This window comes from Nannospalax galili, unplaced genomic scaffold (assembly GCF_000622305.1).
Source record: "Nannospalax galili isolate Female #2095 unplaced genomic scaffold, S.galili_v1.0 scaffold286, whole genome shotgun sequence".
Classification (NCBI taxonomy): Eukaryota; Metazoa; Chordata; class Mammalia; order Rodentia; family Spalacidae; genus Nannospalax; species Nannospalax galili.
The window spans coordinates 2,708,562-2,733,889 of record NW_008359442.1 but is presented as its reverse complement, the minus strand read 5'-3'; the positions used below and the strand labels follow the sequence as shown (position 1 = coordinate 2,733,889).

The 25,328-nt window shown below is 40.8% G+C and overlaps 1 protein-coding gene across 1 annotated transcript in view; it reads left to right on the top strand.

The window, feature by feature from the left end:
- Positions 1-25,328, top strand: part of Sptbn1 (spectrin beta, non-erythrocytic 1) — a 204,036-nt gene that overhangs the window by 107,352 nt on the left and 71,356 nt on the right. Inside the window, exon 3 of the mRNA XM_008823012.3 lies at positions 19,935-20,086. Coding sequence (XP_008821234.1) covers positions 19,935-20,086 — 152 coding nt within the window. The remainder of the gene's footprint in view (positions 1-19,934; positions 20,087-25,328) is intronic.

Genomic DNA, 25,328 nt, shown 5'->3' with positions numbered 1-25,328 from the left:
CTTATCATAGGATTGCTGAGTTACTGAACACTGGATTTGTTCTCTTGTTTGGCTTCTCTTGTCTAGAAAGTGTAAATATTCTTAGGAAGGTCTAAAGATACCATGTTATGCTAATACATCTTTTCCTTAAGAATTTTCTTCTGTGGATACCATAGAGGAAACCTTTTTGTGTGAATGTATATGCTATATAGTCCTATTTTGTTCTTTCATAAATACAAAGCTGAGTATGGATTTTTGTACTTCAGGGGATCATTTTTACCTTTACTTTGAGCTGTAGTGTGCTTAGAACATGGAAGGATCTATGACAGGTGCAAAGTCAAAATGAGTCATAAAACAGCTTCCATTTTGACTTGTGGCCTCTGCAGGAGTGTCATTCAGAGAGGAAGCAGTATTAGGTTATCACCTTATGCAGCTCTTACCTACTTACACCTCTTACACTTACACTCCAATACCCAAGGAGTCACCTCTGTAGAAGGATTAGCACCGTTAACAGTTTTCTGTGTTCACTTAGCTTTAGCTCATGGCTGCAGTTGGGCATATCACAGGCATCCTGCATTGCTCTTTGGTCCTGCTTTTGAATTGGAAGGTGTATCTGCTGGATGGAGTTCTGAAAAGTACCTTTGTGAGTTCTAGAAACTCCCAACTACTGGCATAGGGTTTATAAGAGAGAATTGATGAGAATGTAAGAACTGGTTTTAGCCAGTGCATTAAAACTGGGATGACTATATGTTTCTCAGGCTTTTCCAGAAAGTACATTGTGGAGAGAGATCCAAAACTGAGTCAATAGCCTAGAGCACTTAACCATATTGACCTTGGAAACAGGTTCTAAACCTAAATCTTTGTGCTAGACTTGAGTTTTCCTTTCTCTTTTCCCAAGGTAAATTTGCAGCTGAGAACTGCTGCTGCTGTTGTTGTTGTTGTTGTTGCTAGGACCAACCTACAAGCCCTTGATTGTGTAAATAATTAAAGAGGGCCCAGTTCTATTTACATTACAATCTTTGGGGAAAGGTTTCTGGGTTGGTTAAACAGCTTCTAGCCCCAGGAAAGAAGCCTATGTCAAGAAAACCCAGGCATCTGAAATGGTTAAAGGGAGCCCTGGACTGTCATGACAGTGATGGCTGGGAGGCTGTTTGTCTCCAGAGAGAAACTTCTTTTGATGCTTCCTCTCCTTAAACGGAGATTCCTTTTCCTGATGGTTTGTCAAGTGGTTAAGATTAAAGGTAGAACTAATTATATGTGGAATTAATCAGTTTTGGAGGGTCTGAGCAGACCAGCAACATTCAGAGGCCTTTTACCACTTTGGCAGTCATCTTTCATTGTTGGCACACCTCCCCTCCCCTCCCCCACTTCATAGCATATTTATTAAACACATAAAGAGTGTATTTATCCTCATTATTGGGAAAGCAATTCTAAGCTCAGGCCTTATGATTTGGAAGGATGAGTAGTGTTGCCATCAGGTGTGTGTGTGTGTGTGTGTGTGTGTGTGTGTGTGTGTGTGTGTGTGTGTGTTGCTGAAGATTGAACATGCTAGACAAGGAAGTGTTCTACCACTAAGGCACATACGCAGCTCTATTTTTTAAATTCACAATTTGAGACAGGATCCCACTGAGTTGTTCTTGAACTCACTGAGTTGTTCACACTAACTCTGAACTCAACTATTATAGCTCAGGCAGACCTTGAATTTGCAATCTCTGCCTCAGCCTCCCAAATAATTAGAAATTTAGGCTTGTGCCATGGAGCCTGGCTTGTCTATTGTTTCTTATCAGAATGGAAAATTTATTAATTAATTTATAGCTGCGTCTCTTCCTTAGGCTTTTAATGTTGTTGGTGCTCTGGAGAAAGAGCTGCTCTGCATGGAGATGACTCCATAAAGGGTTAGGTTGACACCAATACCGTGGTCCTTGTCCAGATACTTCATTTGATGCAGCTTTCAAGGGATTCCTGGTTGGGGCTCAGCTATCACTACCTTGGTGCTGATGCAGCTCCTCCTTTTAAGCTTTCATGCTTTTGTTCTTTGCTTTTTTTGTTGTTTTAACTTGTCAGTTTTTAAAAAATTTCCAACAACAACTCTTAAAAAAGTATCCAAGCATACAACCCAGAACTGCAGCAAACATTAACAACAAAGGTTTTCTTTTTTTAATTAAAATCTTTTCTAAGTGAGTCAGTTCAAAGCATTTATTCACTGCCGTCATGTCCAATTCCTACTGCACTAGTGGTCAGTAGAATCCTAAAGGAAGCCCAGGTCTCATAAACACTGAGCTCTTATGGAATGCAGAAATGCCTCCTGATATTCATAATGCAGAATGTTGAATTCACACATCCACTGTGGAAAAAAAGGAAAAAAAAACTATGCGTCTTTTAAAATTATTATTTCTTGTTCTCAGTCCTAGATACTAGCATTCCCAGACATACATTTATGTATGTACATTATAGGATAGGATCCTCATTTGAGGGAAAACATGCCATTTTTTACTTTCTGAGATTGGGTGACCTCGCTTAATATTATTACATTCTAGGTTCATCCATTTTGCTATGAGTTTTGTTCTATTTTTCTTGTTTGCATGTTTGTGTGTGTGTGTCTGTGTGTGTCTGTCTATCTGTCTGGTTTTTTGGGGGGAGGGGTTAACCTTTTATTATTTACCCTGAGACCATAATAAGACTGAGGATAAATAGCCCACAGTTAAAGAAAAACTGTCCCAAGCCTGAAACTTTCCCCTTGTTATTGCTGCTTCCTCCTCACTAATTAGCCAGCTGCCAGTTTCATTAAACTTCATTAATCCTGCGCATCTGCCTATAAGAGCTGCCTTAAGATAAAAGAGGAATCTCAGCTAAACATTTTTGTTGCTGCTGCTAATTATCCCAAACTATATGCTTTATTAATTAATCACTTACTTGCTTCTAAATTCTATTAAAGAACTTTCCCCATGTCTTTCCTGGCTGTAGACATGCTGCTTTGTGGTTTGCTCTGTGTGTGTGTGTGTGTGTGTGTGTGTGTGTGTGTGTGTGTAAGGGGGAGGTGTACCTATAGTTATCAGGGCCAAGAACAGAGTGGTTCTGTAACCAAGGTTAAGGAGAAAACCCACTTGGAAGTCAGGTTATGTGTACTCTTTACTTGCTCAGTCTTCAGTCTGTACTGATAGTGGTTTTAAGTAGATACAGTGGTAAGTTATTTCATGTTTGTTAAAAAGACATGATGACAGAGTATAGTTGCAAACCTAGCTTTCTTAAGTCATTGGTTCCAGAGCCCAAGGTGTATGTGTGTGAAAATATATTTTTCTTGTCGTTTGTTTTTTAAAATATTTAAAAAATTTTTATCTTTATGTGTGAGTGTATTACTAACTGCATGTGTGTAAATTTACCTATGTTCTGCAGTGCCCACAGAGGTCAGAAGAGGGTGTCAGATCTCCTGGACCTGGAGTTATGGACAGTGTAGCTGCCATGTGGGTGCTGGGACCCTAAACTGGGTCCTCTTTAAGAGCAGCCAGTGCTCTCACTGAGCCATCTCTAGCTCAAAAAATTTCCAGCCTCAGTCTCTTCTCTCTTTAGTCTTCTGTCTACTCAGCTTCTTGAGTGCTGGGATTATAGGCATAAGACACATTTTAGATTTAAGTATTCAGATGAGAGAGAATAAGGGATGTTTTTGCAGTATCAGATACTTGAAGATGGATTGTTAGTGACTGAGCAAGAGTTCCTGGATTTGCGGGGCAAATGTTTTCTCTCAGGTGTCAGGCTGGAGAGAGGAGCACCTCCCTACTAAAGAACAACTGGAGATACGGAGAATTCTTTTTGATGAGGGTGTCTAGAAACTTTCAGTTTGGAAATTTTCCTGAAATTAGGTTTAATTCAAGGATTTAGGATGTAGCTCACTTGGTAGAATGCTTGTCTAGCATGCCTGAAACTCTGGGTTCTATTCTCAGCAACACACACACACACACACACACACGTCTGGTGGCTCATGACTGTAATTCCAGCACTGAGGAGGTTCAGAAGCAGGAGGACAGAAGTTCAGGGTGATCCTCACCTGGCCTATGTGAAACTTTTTTCGGCAAGAAACAAAAAATCAAAAAGATTTAATTGAGTGTGTCTCCATTAAGAACAGGGAAAGCCTTACTCAGCTTTTAAGACTGAACCCCATTTATTTCAGTTATAGCCTAAGATCTTTGCTAGTGTGGAAATCTCTAGAATAGTGGGGGCTTTGGAGTGAAATACCTGGGATTGTGGTTGCTTTGTGACTGGGAAAATCAGTGAACACTCTAAGCCTTACAGTTTGTTTCAATTCAGAGTATATTTGATGGTACGCATTTTTCCCATAGTGGTTGTTAGGAACAAATGAGTTTTAAGCAAAGTGCTTTTAAGAATGCTTGCCTCAGTCAATCCCAACTATGGGGCACGACTTAACTGCGCTGTCACTTGTGATCCTATCCAAAGCATTTCTCACTTTTGTAGCATCAACCCCCATTGGGCTTATCCCTGCAGATGATTAGTGATGTGCCTGAACTCAGACCTTAGCTGTGAAGCTCTGACTCCTATGGTCAGTAGATCCCATAGTGCTTTGCTTAGTCTTCTCTTTTGCCAGCCATTCTTATGCAACATAATCATCACCTATTTATGAGGCTGGCATCTGTCGTTAAACTGTAAACTCCTTCTGCACTTGCCCTTAGCTACCATTGCTTAGTGCAGCAATTTTTAAAAAAGAGAGATTTCACCGGGTGTGGTGGCACACACCTGTAGTCCCAGCACTTGGGAGGCAGAGGCAGGCAAATCTCTGTGAGTTCAAGGCCAGCCTGGTCTACGTAGTGAGTTCCAGGCCAGCTGGGGATACAGGGAGACCCTGTTTCAAAAAAAAGAGAGATTTGATGACTCAACAGTTAAGAGCACTTGCTGCTCTTGCAGAGGGCCAGGGTTCAATTCCTAGCACCCATCTGGTAACTACCAACCAACCCCCAACTCCAGTTCCTCTTTGGCCTCCATTGGCATTGTGTAACACAGGGGGCACTTACATGCAGGCAAAACACTCATATATATGTAAAATAAATAAATATTTAAAATTTAAAAATGAGGGGGCTGGAGAGATGGCTCAGCAGTTAAGAGCACTGACTGCTCTTGCAAAGGACCTGGGTTCGATTCCCAGCACCCACATGGCACCCATGAACCATCCTTAACTCCAGTTCCTGAGGAATCCGAAGCCCTCTTCTGACCTCTGCAGCATTTCATGACATGGGTGCACTCACATACATGCAGGCAATATACTTGTACACATAAAATAAAAATAATAAATAAAATATTTAAATGTAAATGAATAAGATTTTTGCCAGGTGTGGTGGCACATGCCTTTAATCGCAGCACTTGGGAGGCAGGGCACATTTCTGAGAGTTCCAGACTAGCCAGGGCTACATAGTGAAACTTGTTTCAAAAAGGGGCAGTAGTGAGGGGGAATGGGGGGGATGCTTTCCTGTACATGAAATCTGAGATTGAATCCCAGTAAATAAAAGAGAGAAAATGAGAATTTTCTGTGTGAAGTGCAGGTAAGAAGATACCTGACCCCTGAACTTTTCTGCTTCATGCCTTTTGAATTGTTTGCTGGGAATTATTAGGAACTAGTTCCCTGGAATCCTGTAGACCTCACTGTTTCTTCAGTGAAAATCACTTACTTTTTAAAATTAGTGTACTCAGTTGCCATATATAAAAGGACACGCTTATATTTGCCTTCTTAATGTAAATATTTATAAATAGATGCTTATTAAAATGTTTATATAAATGCTTATAAATGTTGTAAAGGGCTAAATATTGATTTAGTATTCTTCAGACAAAAGATAAAAGTGGCATTTTGTTTGTTTTAGACTAATTGAAGACAGCAGTTTACATGACCTTCTGTGGTGCCCAGGGAGAAGTGTTGTGTTCCTTTGTATACCAATCTATTGTATACCTATCCATTAGTCTCAGATCCATTGACAAGTCTCAGTTCTGTTGTCAACTGAAAAATGAATTGTGTATTTTCCCCTCAAATGGAAATGACATTTGCACTTTTCAAAATTGGTATGTATTCATTTTAAAACAAGAAATCAACAGTGTAGCAATACACACAATGGAAATGTCTCATCTTTCCTTCTGCTCCCTTGAGATGATTAAAACTGCCAGTTTAGGAAAAATCCTTCCATACCTTTTGATGCAATACCTTGCATTTAAATATTCATCGTATACTGTGCACTAGAGATTCCTTACATTCATAAATATGTAGTTATCTTCCTGAGCTTTCCCTTATTTTTAACATATAGGCATACTTTATATGAATCAGACATAATTCTGAGCTATTCTTAGTTAATTCTAGTCTTTTGCTTTTATGGTTCTTAGGTATAATTATTGTAAAATATGTAGTATACATCTCTCTTCTTACATAAGTTTTTGAAGAGTGAATTTCTGTAGGTATTATGGGAAGATAGAAGTACATATTTTACCCTTCCCCAACCACATATACAGCCTGTTTCTCCATGTGTTTGATAAAGTGACTGGATTTCTCTTCAAAGTGTAAGGAGTAGGGTTATAGTTTAATTTTCATGTACTTCCACCTAGTCCTGAATGTGGAGCCTCTGCTATCTGTAACCTTGGTAGAACAACCCTTCCCACCCAGACCCAAGATCATTATCTTTATAGTGACTGTTAAAGAGAAACAGCTAAGGTAGTCATTAAGTAATGAAATGCCCTTGAAGAACAAATTGGTAGAGCAGTAGGCTTCCCAGCCCCTGTCTAGGGAACTACCAATAACACCCTTTTTGCAACAAGGTTGGTTTAGCCTCTCCCACCCGACCCCCACACTGGGAAAACTACCAACAGCCAGGTCCCCATACCTGTTGAAAGCACCTGACTTGGTAGAGAGAAGCCTTGCATGAGGAGAAATGGATCTATATTCTCGTAGTGGGAACAAATTTGCACTTGTTTAATGACAGGTATAAGTGTCCAGAACAAACAAATCAACTATTTTCCATCTTTCTATTTGCTTTTCTTCAAAGCTTTATTTTTTCATTAAAAAGTTTAGTAGATGAACAGTTTTAAGGTAAGGTTCACCGTGAACCCCCTGGTCTTGCCTTATGGGTCTAAAGCTTTGGCTCCTGATCCTAGTAGTAAAAAACTGGTTTTTATTTTTTTAATTTAATTTAAAAAATATTTTACTGTTATCTATTTTTTATTTTATTTACTTTTTATTATTTTTTTTGGTCTTTTTGAGACCAGGCTGGCCTTGAACTCACAGAGATCCACCTGCCTCTGCCTCCCAAGTGCTTGGATTAAAGGCGTGTGCCACCACACCCAGCTGTTATTTTTATTTTATGTGTATGAATGTATTGCCTGCATGCATGTAAGTACAATAGTGTGCAGTGCCCACAGAGGTCAGAAGAGGGTGTTGGATCCCCTGGAACTAGAGTTACAGGCTCTAGGAATCGAACCTTTGCGGGAGCAGCCAGTACTCTTAATCACTGAGTTATCTCTTCTGCATCTGGTTCTGATTTTTAAGAAATCAGTAGTAGAAACTGTTAACTGTCCTACTACCCCACAGATTATCACAGGTGGTAGAATCAAGTCATTTCTACCTTCAGTTTTTCTGTCCCCTTAAAACAAGGAGTATACATTGTATGCTTAGAGAATCTGACCACCCAAACTGTAGAATTTGGCTTTGAAAGAAATCTTGTGCAACCATTTATCATAGGGGAGAGGAAAGCCACAAAGAAAGGTAGGAGAAATGTTTTTCACTGTTTGACCCTGTGTGTAATAACTTTCTTTTTCAGTCTCTTGAAAGCAGCTAAATGGAATTGGGTGTATGAGTTATCAACACTGAATTCTTGAGTTGAAAGTTGCTCCTTAGTATGTTAGGGAAAGAATCTTTTTAAGTTATTGTATTTTGTTCATTTATTTATGTACGTGGGCTTGTCATGGTGTTCCCGTGGAGGCCAGAGGGCAACTTGCAGGGTCCTCTGCTCCTACCATGTTGGTTCTTTGGATCTAACTCAGATTGTCACTTGACTACAAGTGCCTTTACCCTTTGAGTCATCTTGCTGGCGCAGGAAAAAAACTCTGAATTCTTTTAAATGCCCTCCTGCTGTCTCCTACTGGGTGCTCAATAAGTGGTTACTCATTGACTAACCCAAGATGAAAAAAATAAATGAGAGGCCTTTCTGGCTAAATGTTGATCATTGGTATACATTTTATTTTATTTTATTTATTATTATTATTATTATTATTATTATTATTATCATTATTTTTGGTCTTTGAGACAGGGTCTCCCTGTAGCTCCAGCTGACCTGGAACTCACTATGTAGACCAGGCTGGCCTTGAACTCACGGAGATCTGCTTGCTTCTGCCTCCCAAGTGCTGGGATTAAAGATGTGAGCCACCATACTTGGCCTGTGAAATTTATTTTTTAAATCGTGTGTGTCTGTGTGTGTGTGTGTGTGTGTGTGTGTGTACACGAGTGATACTAGGAATCAAACTTGGTTGCCTGAGAGAAGCAGTACACACTCCTAACCACATCTCTCTAGCCCCTGGAATAAATTTTTTAAATATTTTATTATTTTTATTTTGTGTGTATGAGTGTTTTGCCTGCATGTATGTAAGTGCACCACATGCGTGCAATGCCTGCAGAAGCCAAAAGAGGGTGTCAGATCACCTGGAAATGAGTTACGGACAGTTGTTAGCTGCCATGTGGGTGATGGGAATTGATCCCATGTCCTCTGGAAGAACAGCAAGTGCTCTTAACCTCTGAACCATCTCTCCAGCACCATAGAATAAATTTTTAGGCAGTGGATTAGTTGGCTGGGTTAAATGTGTACCTGTGGATTGGGTCAGAGCCTGTAAGTCTATAAATTACTTCCTGAATGAAAAATACTCTAAGAAGTGAAATTATGGTTTGATTCACAGCCGTATCATTTTAGATTAACTGAGTTCTAAAATTCCTAAGGTTAGGCAATGGATCCATTTCATCATTGCAGTTTACATTTTATTCCTTAATCTTGTCACAATTTTTAGTTATTTGTGAAATCCATGTGTAGTAGAAAATCCTCATCCCACTCTCCTCCTCCCCAAACACATGACGCCTTCATGGAATACTGTAATTTTAGAGTGAGATAATCTCAACCATCAATGTCATTTCAGCCCTGATAGATCATGGTCTCTGGCCAAAAAGGATTTAGGCAACGAATTTGTAATGTTCTTTGACAGAGAAGCCAGTTTTTAAATTCTCCTCTTTGTGTTTATTTTGTTTTGATGTTTTTGAGACAGTCACACTCTACTGTAACTCAGGCTGACTTGGAACACACTCTTAGCCAGTCTTGGCCTTGAACTCATGGCAGTCCTCTTACCTCCACTTCCTGCATGCTGGGATTACAGGTATCAGCTATCACACCTGGCTTTTGATTGGTATTTATTTATTTAGTCATTCATTCATTCATTGGTCCCAAACGCCCTTGTAGCTGAGGATGAACTTAAAATTCTGATCCTCGATGTGCACTTTCATGCCAAGTTTATATGGAGTTGAGACTCCAACCCACGGCCTTGAGCATGCTAGGCAAGCACTGTATCAGCTCAGCTTCACCTCCAGCCCCAACTAGAGAGGATTTTAATTTAACAGTATATTTGTGCCACATGATAGGTTGGTTTAAATATAATAGCATCCACTTCTGCTGCTTTTTGTTGGGTTTTTTTTTTTACATATATTTATTTTTTGTGTGTGCTGTGCACATGAGTGTGTGCACTTGCACTGGATGCCAGAGGACCAGTTGCAGGAGTCGGTTCTCTCCTCCCATGTGAATTCCAGGCATCACACTCAGGGTCCTCAGACCTGGCAAGCAAGTGCCCTTACTTGGTAAGCCATCTTGCTGATCCCTTCACTGCTTCTTCAATGTAGCTTTGAAAAGATACCCCTCAGTTCCATTTTTAGCTGTAAAGCTACTTTTATGTTTTATCTTTATTTAGCATGTCTTATTTTGTTTGTTGTTCTTAAAATTTTCTTTCCTATTAGTCTGTATCAGCAGTAGCACTCTGGTATATAAATTTAATAATTAAGGATATGGTATTTTTATATGTTGAAACTTTTTCCTAATATTTATAGATACTACATGCTACCTTGAGTTCATCTTGAACTTCAGTTTACTACCCTTCAGGGGAGGATTGGGAAGGAGATGTAATGGGGAATGAAACGTCCTTCCAAGAATCCAGCCAAGGAGCCTGAAGCATGTGTAGGAGTGTGGGAAGTTGGGAAATCCAGCTATAAGCAGCCAGCTCTTCCTAATCCTCTTAATGTGCAGGTGCTGCCTTGGGTTCTGTCAGGTGAGGCGGCACACTGTTCATCCTGCTGTGGCAAAGTAACCCGATAAACAGCCCTCAGCTGCTGAAGGGAAGGGGCCACAGGTTTATCTGACCTGTGGGCATAGTTGAAGTGGTACTAATAATATAAAAGTGTTTTAAATTTGGAGGCAGAGGCAGGCGGATCTCTGAGTTCAAGGCCAGCCTGGTCTACATAATGAGTTCCAGGAAAGCTAGGGCTACAGGGAGACCCTGCTTCAAAATGACAAAAAAAAAAAAAAAAAAAAAAAAAAAAAAAAAAAAAAGCAAACTTTTTCTGTAAAGGGCCAGAAGACTGGGGAAATAGATCAGTGGTAGAGTGCTTACCTAACATATATGAGGGCCAAGATTCAATCTCTAGTGCTGTGGAGGAAAAAAGATGTTTTAAGTGTTTATGTGCATGCATGTGGATGCCAGAAGACACCTTGGGTTTCATTCCTCAGGTGCCATCTACCTTTGTTTTTGAGACAGGATCTTTCTGTTAGCCCTGGTACTTGATGATTAAGCTGAGCTGGCTGGCCAGCCAGCCCCAGGGATCCACCTGTTTCTGCCTCCTCAGTGCTGGGATGGATTATAAGGGCCATCTTTACCACACCCAGCTTTTTATGTGGGTGCTGGGGATCGAAGTCAGCACTGACTGAGCCACTTACCAGCCCTGTACTTTTTTCTTATTCATCCCTTCTCCCACTGATGCGATCTTTTAAATCATGAAGAAAAACTGGTAATGGGTGGTTGTGATTTTTTCCTCTTGTTTTTTGGCAAGGTAGTGTCTGTTTTCCTTAGATTGGGACAGTGATGTGAGCAGGGCTTGGGGATTCTTTGGGGTTCAGATAGATGTGAGTTCTCACCTGGGATATATCTTTGTTGATAGTATGCTCTCAGATGAGTCACCAAAACTGTTCTGTGCCTTAGTTTCTTTATATAGTTAAAAACAGATTGTGATAAACAAGGTAAAGTTAACAAAGTTCCAAATTTTCTCCTTGCAAATTCTCCCTGGCTACAGTCCCAAGTTATTTCACCCTGCAGAGTTCTGTAGAGATGGAGAATAGTGGATTACCAGGCTCATGATGGACATCCTCTCTCTCTCTCTCTCTCTCTCTGTGTGTGTGTGTGTGTGTGTGTGTGTGTGTGTGTGTGTGTGTGTAAGCAGTTCGGAAGGCCTATTTTCAGTCAATAGTTTGAGTATTTTACATGGAGTCCTCGCTTTTTCCTGTTTTTTGACACTGTACACTGTTCACACTGTTTCCTAGATCACGTTTTCAAAGAGATTATTCTGTTCCTCTGCCCACATATTTTGAGAGGAAGCCCCCACAATAACCTCAACCCCTTCCATAATCTTGACTTCTTATAGATTGTGATTTCAAGGGGTCCACTTTGAAATATGACTGGTAGGAGAAGTATGACGGGCATAGGAGGTTTAGCATGCATTCTACATTTATTACTGTAGGTGTCCTCTCAAAGGCTCCCCTATTCCCAAATCAGAGCTATGCTGCTCAGAGAAAAGACTCTTTGTTCACTGTAAGCAGGGACTGCTTGGGTGATGCAAATCATAGGTGCAGGGTTAAACAGAGTTCACCCATTGGTTTTATAGTCTGCAGATTTGCTGCATGTTCTTTTTTGTTTCTGTGATGGTATGGGGATTGAATCCAGGGCCTTACACATGCTACGCCAGTGCTCTACCACTGAGGTATATCCCCAGCCCTGCATGTGCATTTAGAACATAATGTTTACACATGTTTTGTCCAGTGCTGTTAGGAAAAATATTTTAACTCAGTCCTATTTATATACAAACCAGCAAACATGAATTAAAGGCCCCCAGACTAGGCCATCACTGGGAGACCTTTAGTCAAAAGATTAGTTTCCTTCCTCTTGCTGCCTCGAGATAACAGTTTGATTCTCTGTTATCAGTAGAGCCAGTTGCTTGTTTCCGTTTCCTGCTCTGTGTTATTTTGCATGTTGCTCCTGGGAAATGTTTTGTTTGTTTTTTAAGCTAAAGCATGTGTGGGAACTTCATCCCATTTTATTTTTTCATTTTTAAAGATTCCTTTTAAAATACGTAGTAATTCAAGGATTGGGCTTTAATAGATAAATTATTAATATTGATATGAATTAAATCATGTGTAAAAACTGGCCTTGTTTGAGCCATGTTAATTTTTATTTTTTTTATATATATATTTTTTATCTTATATATATGAGGGTATTGCCCGCATGGAAGTGCACCCATGTCATGCAGTGCCCGAGAAGGTCAGAAGAGGCCATCAGGTCCCCTGGAGCTGGTGTTACAGATGGTTGTTAGCTGCCATGCAGATGCTGGGAATTGAACCTGGGACCTCCGCAAGAGCAGTCAGTGCTCTTAATTACTGAGCCATCTCCCTAGCCCCATGTTGCATCTTTTTTTTATTGTGCACATGCGTGTGTGTCTATGGGTGCATGTGTGCCAAAGCCCACATGTGGAGGTCAAAGGACAACTTGCAGAATTCTATTCTCTCCTTCTACCATGTAGGTCCCAGGGATTAAGCTCAGATTATCAAGCTTGGCAGCAGGCATCTTTACCTACTAAGCCATCTTGCAGGCTGTATGATAATGTTTTAATGTGTTAAAATGCTGTAGTAATATAACCTTGTATGTTTTGCAAAGACTGAAACAAAAATTATCTAACTTTTTAAGCTGGCTTTAACCTTCTTCATCTGAAAGTAACACAGAATTGCATTTTTAACGTGTTCCAGACATTGAAGAACTCTTTACAAAAACAGATCCATTGTGGGAGATTCATTATGATAACATTTAGCTACTTAGGATCTACCTCTGCTTAGAAATTTCTTTCTTCCTTAATTTTTGGGGGACCGCTAACTAGATGCAGAAAGAACTATTGAAAGCCTATTTACTGGGTGCCGGAAGTACTGATTTAATCAGTGGGTATTTGTTGGGTAGCTGCTCTGCCAGATGGATGGTAGGATGGTAAGGCACTAAGTAGGTATGCAGTGGAGCTGTTGCCCTTGAGGCTTGCAGAGGAGATAGGACACATACACATACTGAATAAACAACAGACCCATGAAATTCTGACTGTCGGCATCAAAAGAAGACCTCTTGGTAGAGCTAATCCTAACTTGAATCTTAAAGAATGAGAAGAGAAAATATGTTTCCAGAATAGTGGTATAAGCAAAGGTAGGGAAAAGGAAGGTGCCTGGGTGAGAGTTCAGAGCATGATGAACAAGAACTGTGGAGAAGCATATCCGCGATGTGCCATGGAAGTCCCTTGATGAACTTGATGCCTTCAGAAAAGCTGCTTGGTCCCCTTGGATGCAGGGATCTGTGATTCGGACTGTGAGGACAGAATCTTTGTCATTTTTTAACTTTGAGTTTTAATTTTGTTTGCCCAGCTAAACTTGTAGTTTACAGAGTGCATGGGAACTTATGTTAGACACAGAGCTCTGCATACACTCAATTTTTAGTCAGCTTTAAATAGCCAGCCATGGGAATATGTGCTTAAGATGATTGCCTTATCACCCCCTTCCACTCCCTGCTCAGCTTCCATTCTTGTAACTCCTTTTCCTATTTTGAGCCCAAGTCTGTATTTAACTTGATTATGTATATGCAAAACAGAATCCTCACCATTCCCATCTCTTAAGGCAACACGTTAGCACAATTGAGGAAGAACCTGATAAAATGTATTCTTAGCTAAGCATGGTGGAGTATACTTGTAATCCCAGTAGTCTGAAGTCTGACACAACAGAATAGCCAGGTGTCAAGGCCAGCCCTAGCTACATAGTGAGATCCTATCTCAAAAAGAGGGGGGAATATACTCAGAAAGAAATTTCTTTTTGTTCTTGAGGTGCACCCACAGATTAATACTTCTTATGTTCATCAAAGTTGTTATATCCTAGAAATGGACCTGTACCAATATAGTGTTTTTTCAGTTATAACATATTCTTCAGAATGAGTAAATACTGAAGCATTACAACGTTCCAGTATTGATAATGGCCATTCTCTAAAAATAAAGTAGTTAGGCACTAATAGGGAACGGTGATAGAATATTCATAGGTCTTTGGTTTAACCATTAAACAAGATTGTTTTTCTGTTCTATTAAAGATGGGAGTTTTTCAGGTTATTTATCAAAAATCAAATAATGAAAAGCAGTGAATCTAGGTGAAGCACTTAGAAGAGAAGATAAAGCTTCAGATATATATTGTTCATGCTAGAGCACGAGGGACACCCTGGGTTCAGTCCCCCGTATGGAGGGATGGGGAGAGAAAAAGAAAAGGTAGCTATTCATTGACTCCCTCTTATATGACTAAAGAATGGGAAAGACGAGTAGCATCCTTCCTAGTATCAACCCTACCACTACTCACTGGTGACATTGAACCTTTGGGCTCTGCTGGAGATAACTTTTGGATTGTACTTCCTTGACAGTTGCTATAAGGTTCCAGTAAGCTTTGAGGAAGTATAGCTTGCAGTGTTATTGGCATGCTGTTGCAGGGCATATTTTCAGTAAAACTGTATTTGCTGAATGAGTTCCAATAACAGGATTTCACTTACAATCCACTACTTCAGAGAGCAGAAGCTGACATAAATGTTGCCATCACTTGTGAGTGGGTTTCCTTGTCTTGATACTTTTCATTAACCAATATCTAGCTAGTTTGTCCTTTGAGTTTGTAGAGCTAACAGCCTACCTAGCTGGAACCATTTCTGTTTCTTAGTTTCTCAGAGCTGCAGGAATAATTTTGATGGAAAGCAGCATCCCACCTCTGCATTAGCTCCCTCATGCAGGGTTGCTTATTATTTTTGCTCTTTCTTTACTTGATTTCCCACTATCACTATCTTTGAATGTCCAGGCTGCTGAGAAGATAATCATTGTGAAAAGGGATGTTGAGGAATGTTTAAATCTGAAGGAGGGCTTCACATGAAGTGAGGAAGACACCTGTTCTCTAGCTTTGAAGGTAGAGCAAACCTCAGTAACACAGAGACAGATGTAGCATTGTTGGAAACACCAGCCCAACAGATGAAGACATAGTGACATACAGTAAGACTTGGGTTAAGATGGTGACTGATGAGTGATTCTAAGTCTTGTGTCATGGAAATGTGTTTCCAGTGTTATACATATTATTGCATAGTCACTGAGAATCCTGGCTGTGGAGCCAGCCCACCTGGAGAATCAGCTCCTACCTCATGGTGCTGTTTTGAGGACTGTACAATGCTTAAATCTATGCCTGTGGTATATAGTATATGCCATTGCTTATATTAAAAATGAGGGAGCTAGAGAGATGGCCCAGTGGTTAAGAGCATATACTGCTCTTGCATAAAACCCAAGTTTGATTCCCAGCCCCCATGTCAGGCAGCTCACAACACCACCTGTAATTCTAGCTCTAGGGAGTAGATGCCTCTGGCCTCTGTGGGCACCTGCACTTACATACATATAACCCCCCCCACACCCACAGATACACACATACACATAAAGTAAAAATAAATATTAAAAAATTTAAGAAAAATGAAAAATGTGACATTTTCTTCTATTCATCTTCATATAACCTCCTGACACACTTGCACATGTGGTTTTACATACCCTGTCTGAGATTTTTATTCATTTATATTTGTTTTTGTCTTGGGGGATATTGGGAATTGGACTTTGGACCTTGCACATGCTAGGCATGTGCTCTCCCATAGTGCTGTAGACCCAGCCTGTTTTTCACATTTTAAGTCAAAGTGTCAGGATGGCCTTGAACTCACTGTGTAGATTCTCTGCCTATACCATTAGGTTCATCTTAATTTTGTTTGTTTGTTTGTTTGTTTATTTATTTATTTATTTATTTATTTATTTTAGACAAGGTCTTCCTGTAATCTTGGCTGGCCTAGAACTCTCTATGTAGACTAGGTAGGCCTCCATTTTGCACAGATTTGCCTGCCTCTGCCTCTGCATCCCAAGTACCCGAATCAAAGATGTACACTGCCACATTCAGCTCACCTTATAATTTAAAATAATTAGCCAAGGTGTTGAAGAAGAGATTATTTCACTTTTGAAAGGAAGTTGATTTAAATGGCTTCTAAAGTCTTGCTCAACCTTGAGGACATGATCCCAGGATCCTTGATAAGTTCCTCCTGGTTTAAATGGATGAGAATGCCTCTTTGCTGGAGAATAGGAGCAAGAACTAGCTTAATGAGCAGTAACAGTACTCTGGGCACATCAATGAGTACTTTACTGTCCTGTTTGATACTGAGCAGCCTTTAGATGAGTCCTTATGGTAGATGTATATGATTGGACTTGATAACACCAAAAAAGCCCTGAAAGGGTAAGAAGAGAATGGAAATGGCAGAGGCAACTAGATTCCCACCATCATATTGACCTAGCTACACTGCTGCTTTGCTACACTGCTACACTCCACTTTGCAGCATGCCGTTTGTGAAATGAATACACATAAAGGCAGGGGGATTTCTGCCTCAATGGAGTCCACATACAAACCATCAGACTCAAAAAGGCTTTGATGTGGGCAAAAAGGAAGAATGTACAACACCCTAATTTGGGTGTCCTTCTCTGGAATGTGTGGTCTGAGACATTCGAATGCCACCTACAATTGGTATAAGCCCAGAACCTTTAAGCCAGGGCTTCTCAACATCAATATTTTGGACTAGATGATTCTTATTGTGGTGGCAACTGTCTGTCCTAGGTACTATAGGATGCTTAGCAGTGTCCTTGACACCTAGTCACAACCATCAAAAAAATATCTATAGACTTTGCTTAATGTCCCTTGGAGACGTTAATTATCTCTGGCCTAAATAACCAGATCAGTATGGCACTTGCTAGGACTCCCTTTCCATATCATTACACTTGTCTTAGGACTGGAAGTTGCTTCCTTTCCTCTGCTACTCCCTCTACTTCCTCCCATAGTTTGGCCAGCTACAGCAGCTTGAGCTTGGAAACCCTCTGGATTATCTTCCACTGTCTATGCCTAGGCCTTTCTGGCCTATCTCCCTCTAGCCTCTGTGGGAGGGGAGTACAGGATCATTTTTGTCTGCCCAGGAAGGGTAGAACAAAGGATGTGCCTCCAAAGACAGGAGCCTCATCCTTAACTGGGCCACTGAATACTACCCCTGACTGCTCCCTCCTTTTGGCTTCAGTAGTGTTTGTGTGCACCACACAATTACTATAGGATGACAGTACCAGTTGGCCTGGCTCTGTAACTACCTGCCTTTCCTCTGTTTATGATGTAAGGGTGTTAATTGCATCCAGTTTGGGCAGAATCTTCATGCCTTTTTCAGTGTGGTGGTACAAAACCTGAGGCGCTTAAAGCCAAGGATTTTTCCAGTACTTTTCCTCAACCTGAAACTATGGGAAAGTTGGATAGGCACATACAGGAAAAAGAACGCAATGCTGATCCTCTTTTTACTTTTTAGTTTCTCTTTTCTTTCCTTCCCTCGTCCTAGAGTTTCTGAGGCACATTGCAGCCCTGGGGAGCCTCCTTACACAGATTTGGGTACGTTTTGTTTGAGCTCAGTTTTCTCTGCCTCCACCCTTGAACTTTCAGCCTCGTCATGGGTGTGGGGAGGGGAGTTGAGCTGTAACTCTTTAGGACAGGGTTCAGAGGGAGTGTGATTTGAAGCAAATTTTAGAAATTTCTACTTACAAGAACCTGAAAGAAGCCGCCAGTGTTTCTTTAATGTGAGATTCACCTAAAGGAACAATGGCTAGCTAGGGAACACATTTTACATTTGTTTATTTAGAAATATTTTAATCCAAGACAGTTTTCATTTTTATCTTACTGTCTTTTTGATAGACTAGGTGTGGTAGTGACTTTGCGTCCCAAAGCCTTAATTAACAGCCTAGAATACCCATCAAGGGCCTTGTTAAAGACATTTTCTAGCTCCTGTGTAGCATATAAAAGAAACCATAATTTAAAGAAAATTAGTTGGCCTTAAATATCTGACTCAGGAGTTAATGCTCTCCAGGTTAGAGACTATGAAAGGTCCCTAGCAGAAGCTTGAGGTGTCTCTGTATTCTGCTCTGTTCTGCCCTTTAAAAACAGCCAAACTTAGCAATGCCCACCCCCGAAATGTACCTACCTTTGCCACTGTAGTGATAATATCACATCATGATGATTGTGTGATTACTAATGCATGTCGTCTCTTCCATGTGACCTGTCATGTTAACTGGCTCAGCTCCTTTTGCAGGCTGCAGTATGCCCTTCACTGCCTTTTATTCCTTCCCCCAGTCTCACCCTTTCTGATCCTTTGTGTCTGGGTGGCCCTTGTCCCTGAAGAAAGGCCCTCTTTCCTGCTGAATGGGCTATTCCTTGGGGAAGGGCTAGACCTTGAGTTGCTGCTGACTGCAGCAGGTGGCCAGGCATCTTGGCAGGTGCCCTGGTGTCTTGGCAGGTGGCTCGTTGGCTTGCAGCAATAAAAACTGGTCCAGCGTCCTCTTTGCCTCTCTATTGTGGATTGACTGTAGGTTTCAGCACAGCCTTCCTTCCAGGCAAATCTTCTTAGATACTGGGCAGTTTACTGTTTCTCTGACCAGCCTCAGAACCCACTACCTACTGAGCACCTGCTTTATCAGCAGGAGTGAGTTTTACATGCTACTCAATGGCTACTAAGTACATTAATTATTAGACTCTTGACCATTTTTTCATAGTCATGTGTAAATATTGTTATGGGTTTGAGTTTGCACTAGAAAAGTAGGATTTAAACTTTGATGGAACTAGATATAGGGTAACTGGCAATAGGGTAGCTCGTATACAACAGTAAGAAAGTATGGGTGGATCCAGGCTATGCTCTGGATGCTTGTTGAAAGTCTTCAGCAATCTCATTAGAGCATCCTGCAGGAAGCCCATTTGTATGGGATTCAAAAGAGATAGTTCTGGGAGTCACTGTTGTATGATGCAAGTTGGACGGAACTTGAATCACTGAGACTTGAAAAACTTCATACTGTTTTTTGGACTGTGTGCTAGCAGCTGCCCTTTCAGTGAGTGGTTAAAGTTTGGAGATGATTGTTGTCCGCTCAGTTTGTAGAAGAGGGTTCTGAAGCCAGAGTCTTGGTGTGTTTTTATTGAAACACTGGACCCTGGACCTATCCTCTGTGACTAGACAGATAACCTAGTTACTTGACATTTTCTCTATTGTCTACAGTATGTGACTGAGTCTGTGACAGTCCATGACCTTAAATCACAGTCATGAGTAAATTTATCTTGTCAGGTATTACCTAAGCTTTTGTACCTGAAGGAAGCCATTTCCTGCTGTCTCCTGAGCTCTTGTATGCCATATCCTTGCATGCTTTCCCCACACACACCTTTTGGGGAATAGTGGCTGAATATGTCACCAGGAGCTCTACAGTCATCATCTGCTGTGTCCTGCTGCCTCTCAGCAGGAATGGGAAGAAAGGGAATGGGAGGAAGTAAAACACATTCTGCTAGCAGAAAGCCTAGGGACTCACATGTGCAAGGATTGTCTGATTCCTACATTCCCAGAACAATGGTTACAGTCAAGAGCTAAGTAGAGGTTTCAGTGGAGGTTAGTTTTGCTGTATCCTCTTGCTGAGTGAGCTGTTGTGGTTCTGCTGGTATACACCTGCTGCTGCCAGTGTTGGGTTGGTGGTAAAGTAAGTTCTCTTCTGCTTACAGATGAGCGTGAAGCTGTACAGAAGAAGACCTTCACCAAGTGGGTCAACTCCCATCTTGCCCGAGTGTCCTGCAGAATCACAGACCTGTACACTGACCTTAGAGATGGACGGATGCTCATCAAATTGCTGGAGGTCCTCTCTGGGGAAAGGCTGGTAAGTGAAAATGATAGCTTCTCATACCATAGGTAAATATATATATATAAAATTTGGGATTTGGTTTTTTTTGTTTGAGACGGGATTTCACCATGTAGCTCTGGCTGGCCTAGAACTCATGTAAACCAGGCTTTCCTTGAACTCACAAAGATCCACCACCTGGCTCTGCCTCGAGTCCTGGGATTAAAGGTGGACACCATGCCTGGCTTGAAAATAACATTTTTGAAAAGCAAGTGTGGGGTTGTCTCCTGGTAAACTCTGCAATTAATATTTTGTGAAGGAAACTTGATGAGTGCTGCAAACACTTTGGGGGAAACCTCTGTTGTTTCACTTTGAGTCTGGATGCTACTGAATTGTAATAAAGTGACTTCATTTATGAGAAGCTTGCTACCCTTTGGTAGGGAAGGTCCTAGCTGGTGACCCTGTTAATCAAGGCACATAGTGCTAGAAACAAAAGGGTCAGGCTTGGATCCTGACTCTGAGATGAATCTGTAACTTATATGAGATCATGGAAGGATTTCTAAATTTATGTCTTACTGACTTTGGAAAATCTGAGCTGCCATCTCAAGGTGGCAAGAATTCTGGCTTCTGATTTGCTTTCCTGCTTTCTTTTTGTTTAGGAGGTTGGAAATAGATGCTGATATTTTGTCATCTCCTTAGCAACGGAACAGAACATCTGATTAATTCATCCTGTCCTTTGGGCAGAAAAATTGTCAGCCTGTAGTGAAAACTGTATTCAGAATCTATTTCTCTGAGCTGCTGTGGTCCTCTGATGTGACTTTCATTTATGTGCTTTAAGCCAGAGCAGTTTAAAGCAGTCACTGTGATTGACCCAACAAGGTTTTGCCTCAGCTTGGCTTGAAAATGTATGTTGTATTTTCTACCAGAGCACATGTAGTTCCATAGGTGGTGGTGTGACTGAGCCTAGGCTGACACCCAGGGATAGAGCCCCACATCTGTACTGACATCACCAGGAAAATATGATGCCAGTGGTTGGCAAGCTGCCAAAAAAAGCCTTATTTTTAACTTTATCTTTATTTTCACCCTGTAACTTGATAACCACAGTGGATCTTTTTGCAGATTGACCCATACCCCTCTGACTGCTGGCAAGAGGCTAAGATTTACCTTCCCAATTAGGAGTCTGTGTACAGAATGGCATCCCTGAACCTAAGTAAAAATAGAGACGGCATTTTCTCTTTCTCTGCCCCTTTGGTCAGGGACAGGGACTTGGCTTCAAAAAACAGTGAAGGCCCTTCTCATCCGTATTCAGTTCTGTCCATGCTCTTCATTCTCTGAGCATGCAGGTATTACTGCCTCATTTTCTTTGAGAGCCTAGGTCAAACTAGATAAAGACACCCCTGTACTAAACCCATGGCTTCAAGAAGTGGTTAGTTTTGTGATGTGGGGATCAGAGAGTGGGCCCATGTCGGGAGGACAAACAAAATAGTAATTTATTGCATTTTATTTCTGTTCTTGAAGTGAAACTTGTTTAAGAGGCTAGGCTAGAATTATTGTGATATGGAGTTTTCAAAAATAAAGTTTTTGTAACTGAACTTTTCTTTGCCCTATCTCTTGAACCATTTTTTGTTTTGTTCAGATTAAGTAATGAAATTCATTAATTAAGATCCTGGAGGAAATAATGCTTTGCCAATTTTTAATTAAGTAAACATGAAATCATAACATATCTAGGTTGTTCAGTGTTTCCTGAGAATTAAAGACACCCATTTCTTTTCTCTCTCTTTTTTTTTTTTTCCTTTTTTTTTTTTTTTAATTTTTTTTCACCTCTTAACATTTAACCTTGTACTTTTTAAAATGTTTTAAAGGTAGCTTTAAAAAATAATTAAAAGTTACATGGGTAGGAATTGTTCATCTTTGAATGCTCACAATTCTTTGGTATCAAGAAGATTGTGATCTTGACATTGTCCATATAATGGGGTTGTGCCCCCATTGTCCTTTATCTGAATAGGGCTACACGAATATTAGTAGGAGGTTTAAAAAAAACAACTGAAAGCATAATCCTTAGCTATGTGTGAATAAATCCCTCTTCACTATTTGCTTTTAGTTTTCTGGTTTATTATAATCTAGGCTGGCCTTGAAGTCATAGTAATCCTACTGCCTCAACTTTCCAAGTGCTGGGATTACAGGTATGCACCACCACACCCACCTCTATTTTATATGTTTGTATTTTCACCCCCTCTGATGACTCAGACCTAGGTGAATAGGGATGAAGAATGAAAGGTGGCTACCATCTCTACCCTCTCAGGCAGTTAGTGTCAGAGATTTTGTTTTCTTTTATTATTCATTCCTCACAACCATCCCGGTTTATAGTCTGGGCAATCTGATTGATGCTCATATTGCAAAAGTAAGGAGACCTCATACATAGTAAGCTAAAGCTCATATTTATTTGATCATGGAACTTGCTGGAAAGGAAACAAACCATACTCTACTTTTGGCTGCTGAGACTGTTAGTACTCAAGTGGAAGACCCTTTTGGGGGGTTGCTCCATAAGGTTCTTGCATATTCAGATTTCAAAACTAATGAAATGATTAGTGCTTCCAGACCTGGGTGAAGTCCAGGCCTGGTAAAGTACCAGCTAACTGGTGATCAGCTTAATATTCAGTCTTTGTTGGGTTTTCTGCACCAGCGACCTAAAACCTGGTGTAAGAGAGGGAAATTTTATGAGTGTGTGTGTCTGTGTGTGTGTGTTTCTATTGAGTGACCCTAAAGAAATGTTAGTTTAGTGATCTAGAATACTACCTGGGATTTTGGCCTAATAGAATGAATTAAATAAATTTGAGGTTTCAGATAAGCATTTATGTTGTCAACAAACATGATTCTAATCCACTTGGAAACAGAAATTCCCATCTGTAGTCCTGGCTTGGACAGACTGTCTGGAAGTATCCTCTTCATGTACCTATGTCAGGTATATCAGCTCATGGAGCAATAAGAAAACTATGGAGCTGAGCCAGGAAACTGCTGCTGACTGGGATTAGATTAATGAGAAATAAAACCATTCCAAATCCCAGTGTCTTAACTCTGAAATCACTGCAGACCAAAACTCTTCACCAAGGTCTTGTTTCAGATTTCTTTTAAAAATATAGGCCTACTCTTTACTTAGCATCAGCTTGTCAAAAAAAAAAAAATGTGAGCACAGACTCTCTGTGAGTGCATAACTCTGTTGCTTGGATCTTGATCTCAGGTCAGATGAGATTGAGACTGGAAGGGTAGAGGTTCATCCAGCATAGCACCAACATTTGGAGGGAGAGGGGCCCCTGGCATAATACTGTTAGGCTTACACTAAAATAACGAAGTTATGCCAAAGGTCAGAACTAGGTTCAGAGCGTGGCTGTAGCTGAGACCTTCCTTTCACAGGCCTCTGGAGAAGGAGGATTCTAGGGAAAACAGCCAGTGTTTTGCCTTGCTGCTACCAGACTGAGTTCCCCTCTGACTGAGATCAAGCAAGTCTCTCCAAAGGTTTGGGCCCTCTCCCAGCCCCTGCTGTTTCCAGTCACAGATACCATTAGGTTTTGATTGTTGTTTCTTGATTTTTCTGACTATTTATAATGTCTTTTAGGAAAAAAAGACAACAAAAAGTTTAGATGTCTTGCTTTTTGTTTTGTTTTGTTTTGTAACCATTAAATCTAGAACAGGCTGAGCTAGGTGAAGGAAATAAGATTTACCATGAGATTTGTTAAGCCTTAAATCCCACATTGAACTGCTTAGAGAAAATTTGGGCTGTGTGTGTGTGTGTGTGTGTGTGTGTGTGTGTGTGTGTGTCCCACCTTTGTTAAGAGACAGTGCCAGCATGTATTGTTTGTTTGAAACAGGATTTTGTTGGCTGGTCAGAGCCTGGCTGTTTCTCTAAATATTATTTACAATGGGAACATTTATTCTTTTTCCAAACAATCAGCCGTAGAAGAACTCACACTCCTATTTAAATTGGGGCCTAATTGTATAAATGTAGAAAGTGAAATAATGAGAGGTGTACTATATATACTAAAATGAAAAGTGACTGGTCTCAAAGCCTTGGAGTTGGAGAGTAAAGGAAAAGAGCCCACTGGATGAAATGTCCAGAAACCTTAGGTGGGTGGGCCTCAGCTGGGCCCTGGAGGAGTAGTTCAGATGTAGGTAACCAGAGGACATGATATCAGTGTTAGCTAGGAGGAAAGTGTGCATGAAAACCCACACTGAGAATTAGGTGAGGGAAGTGCACTTGGGGGGTGGAGGGGGGCATCAGAGGACTCTGCCGTTGAGCAAATTTCCTGGTTAAATTGGAGTTCCATCTTTGAAAGGAGTGATAGTGATAATAACATCACCATCTGTAGCTTTTATGGTTCACGGAGTATTGGCACACGTGTTGACTCATTTAGTTCTTCACAGGCTAATGCTTCTGACTTACAGAAGAAACTGGAAGTCACCAGTGACTTGCCCATGGGCAATGTTTCTCGGACAAGATATAACTTGGAATACAGCACACTCTCCTGTGTTTGGGCCCTTGTGTTACCACTGAGTCTTCAGGAGTGGGCCCTGAGCAAGGGGGAGATAGGTGGGAACTAAGGGGATTCAACATGTATTGCCTGGTGTTTTTAATTGGGCAAAGAACACTAGAAGTCTTTTGAAATCAGTTTGAAGTTCCATGGGCAGAGAAGAGTTTGGAGACAAAGAGTTTGGCTTTCTAAACCTATTAGCCCTGTGTAGTCAGTAGAGATGTGCTTTTGGGTTTTTTTTGAGACAGGGTCTCTGAGTACGTAGCCTAAGCTGGCCTCAAACTCTCTATCTTCCAGACACAGCCTTGAAAGTACTGGGATTACAGGTGTATGCTATCATTCGTTGTTTAGTTGTGTGTGTGTGTGTGTGTGTGTGTGTACACACATGTGGGAGGTTATGGATATAAAGAATAAAATCTGAGCACATGTTGGTTGCAGTAGTTTACCTGAGGCAAGTTAATGTCTTTTCTGGCTTCCTCTTCACCTGAATGACGGGCACTTTAAATTCATCTTACCTGTTAAGTCCTCTGCTATCTAGCTGGAAGTGACTTCAGTGACCACTGAGTTAAGTCTCTTTGCTTTGAAGGCATTATAACTTAGAAACTCAAGAAACCATTGAGACTAATCAGGGGTGTTGCAAATCTAGGCCAAGTTATTTCCTAGGACTGATAACATGTTCAAAAAACCTCACCAGATTTTGGAGAGATGCTCTCCAAGTAGCTTCAAGGTTTATTTGGATCTCCTAGGAGAAAGAG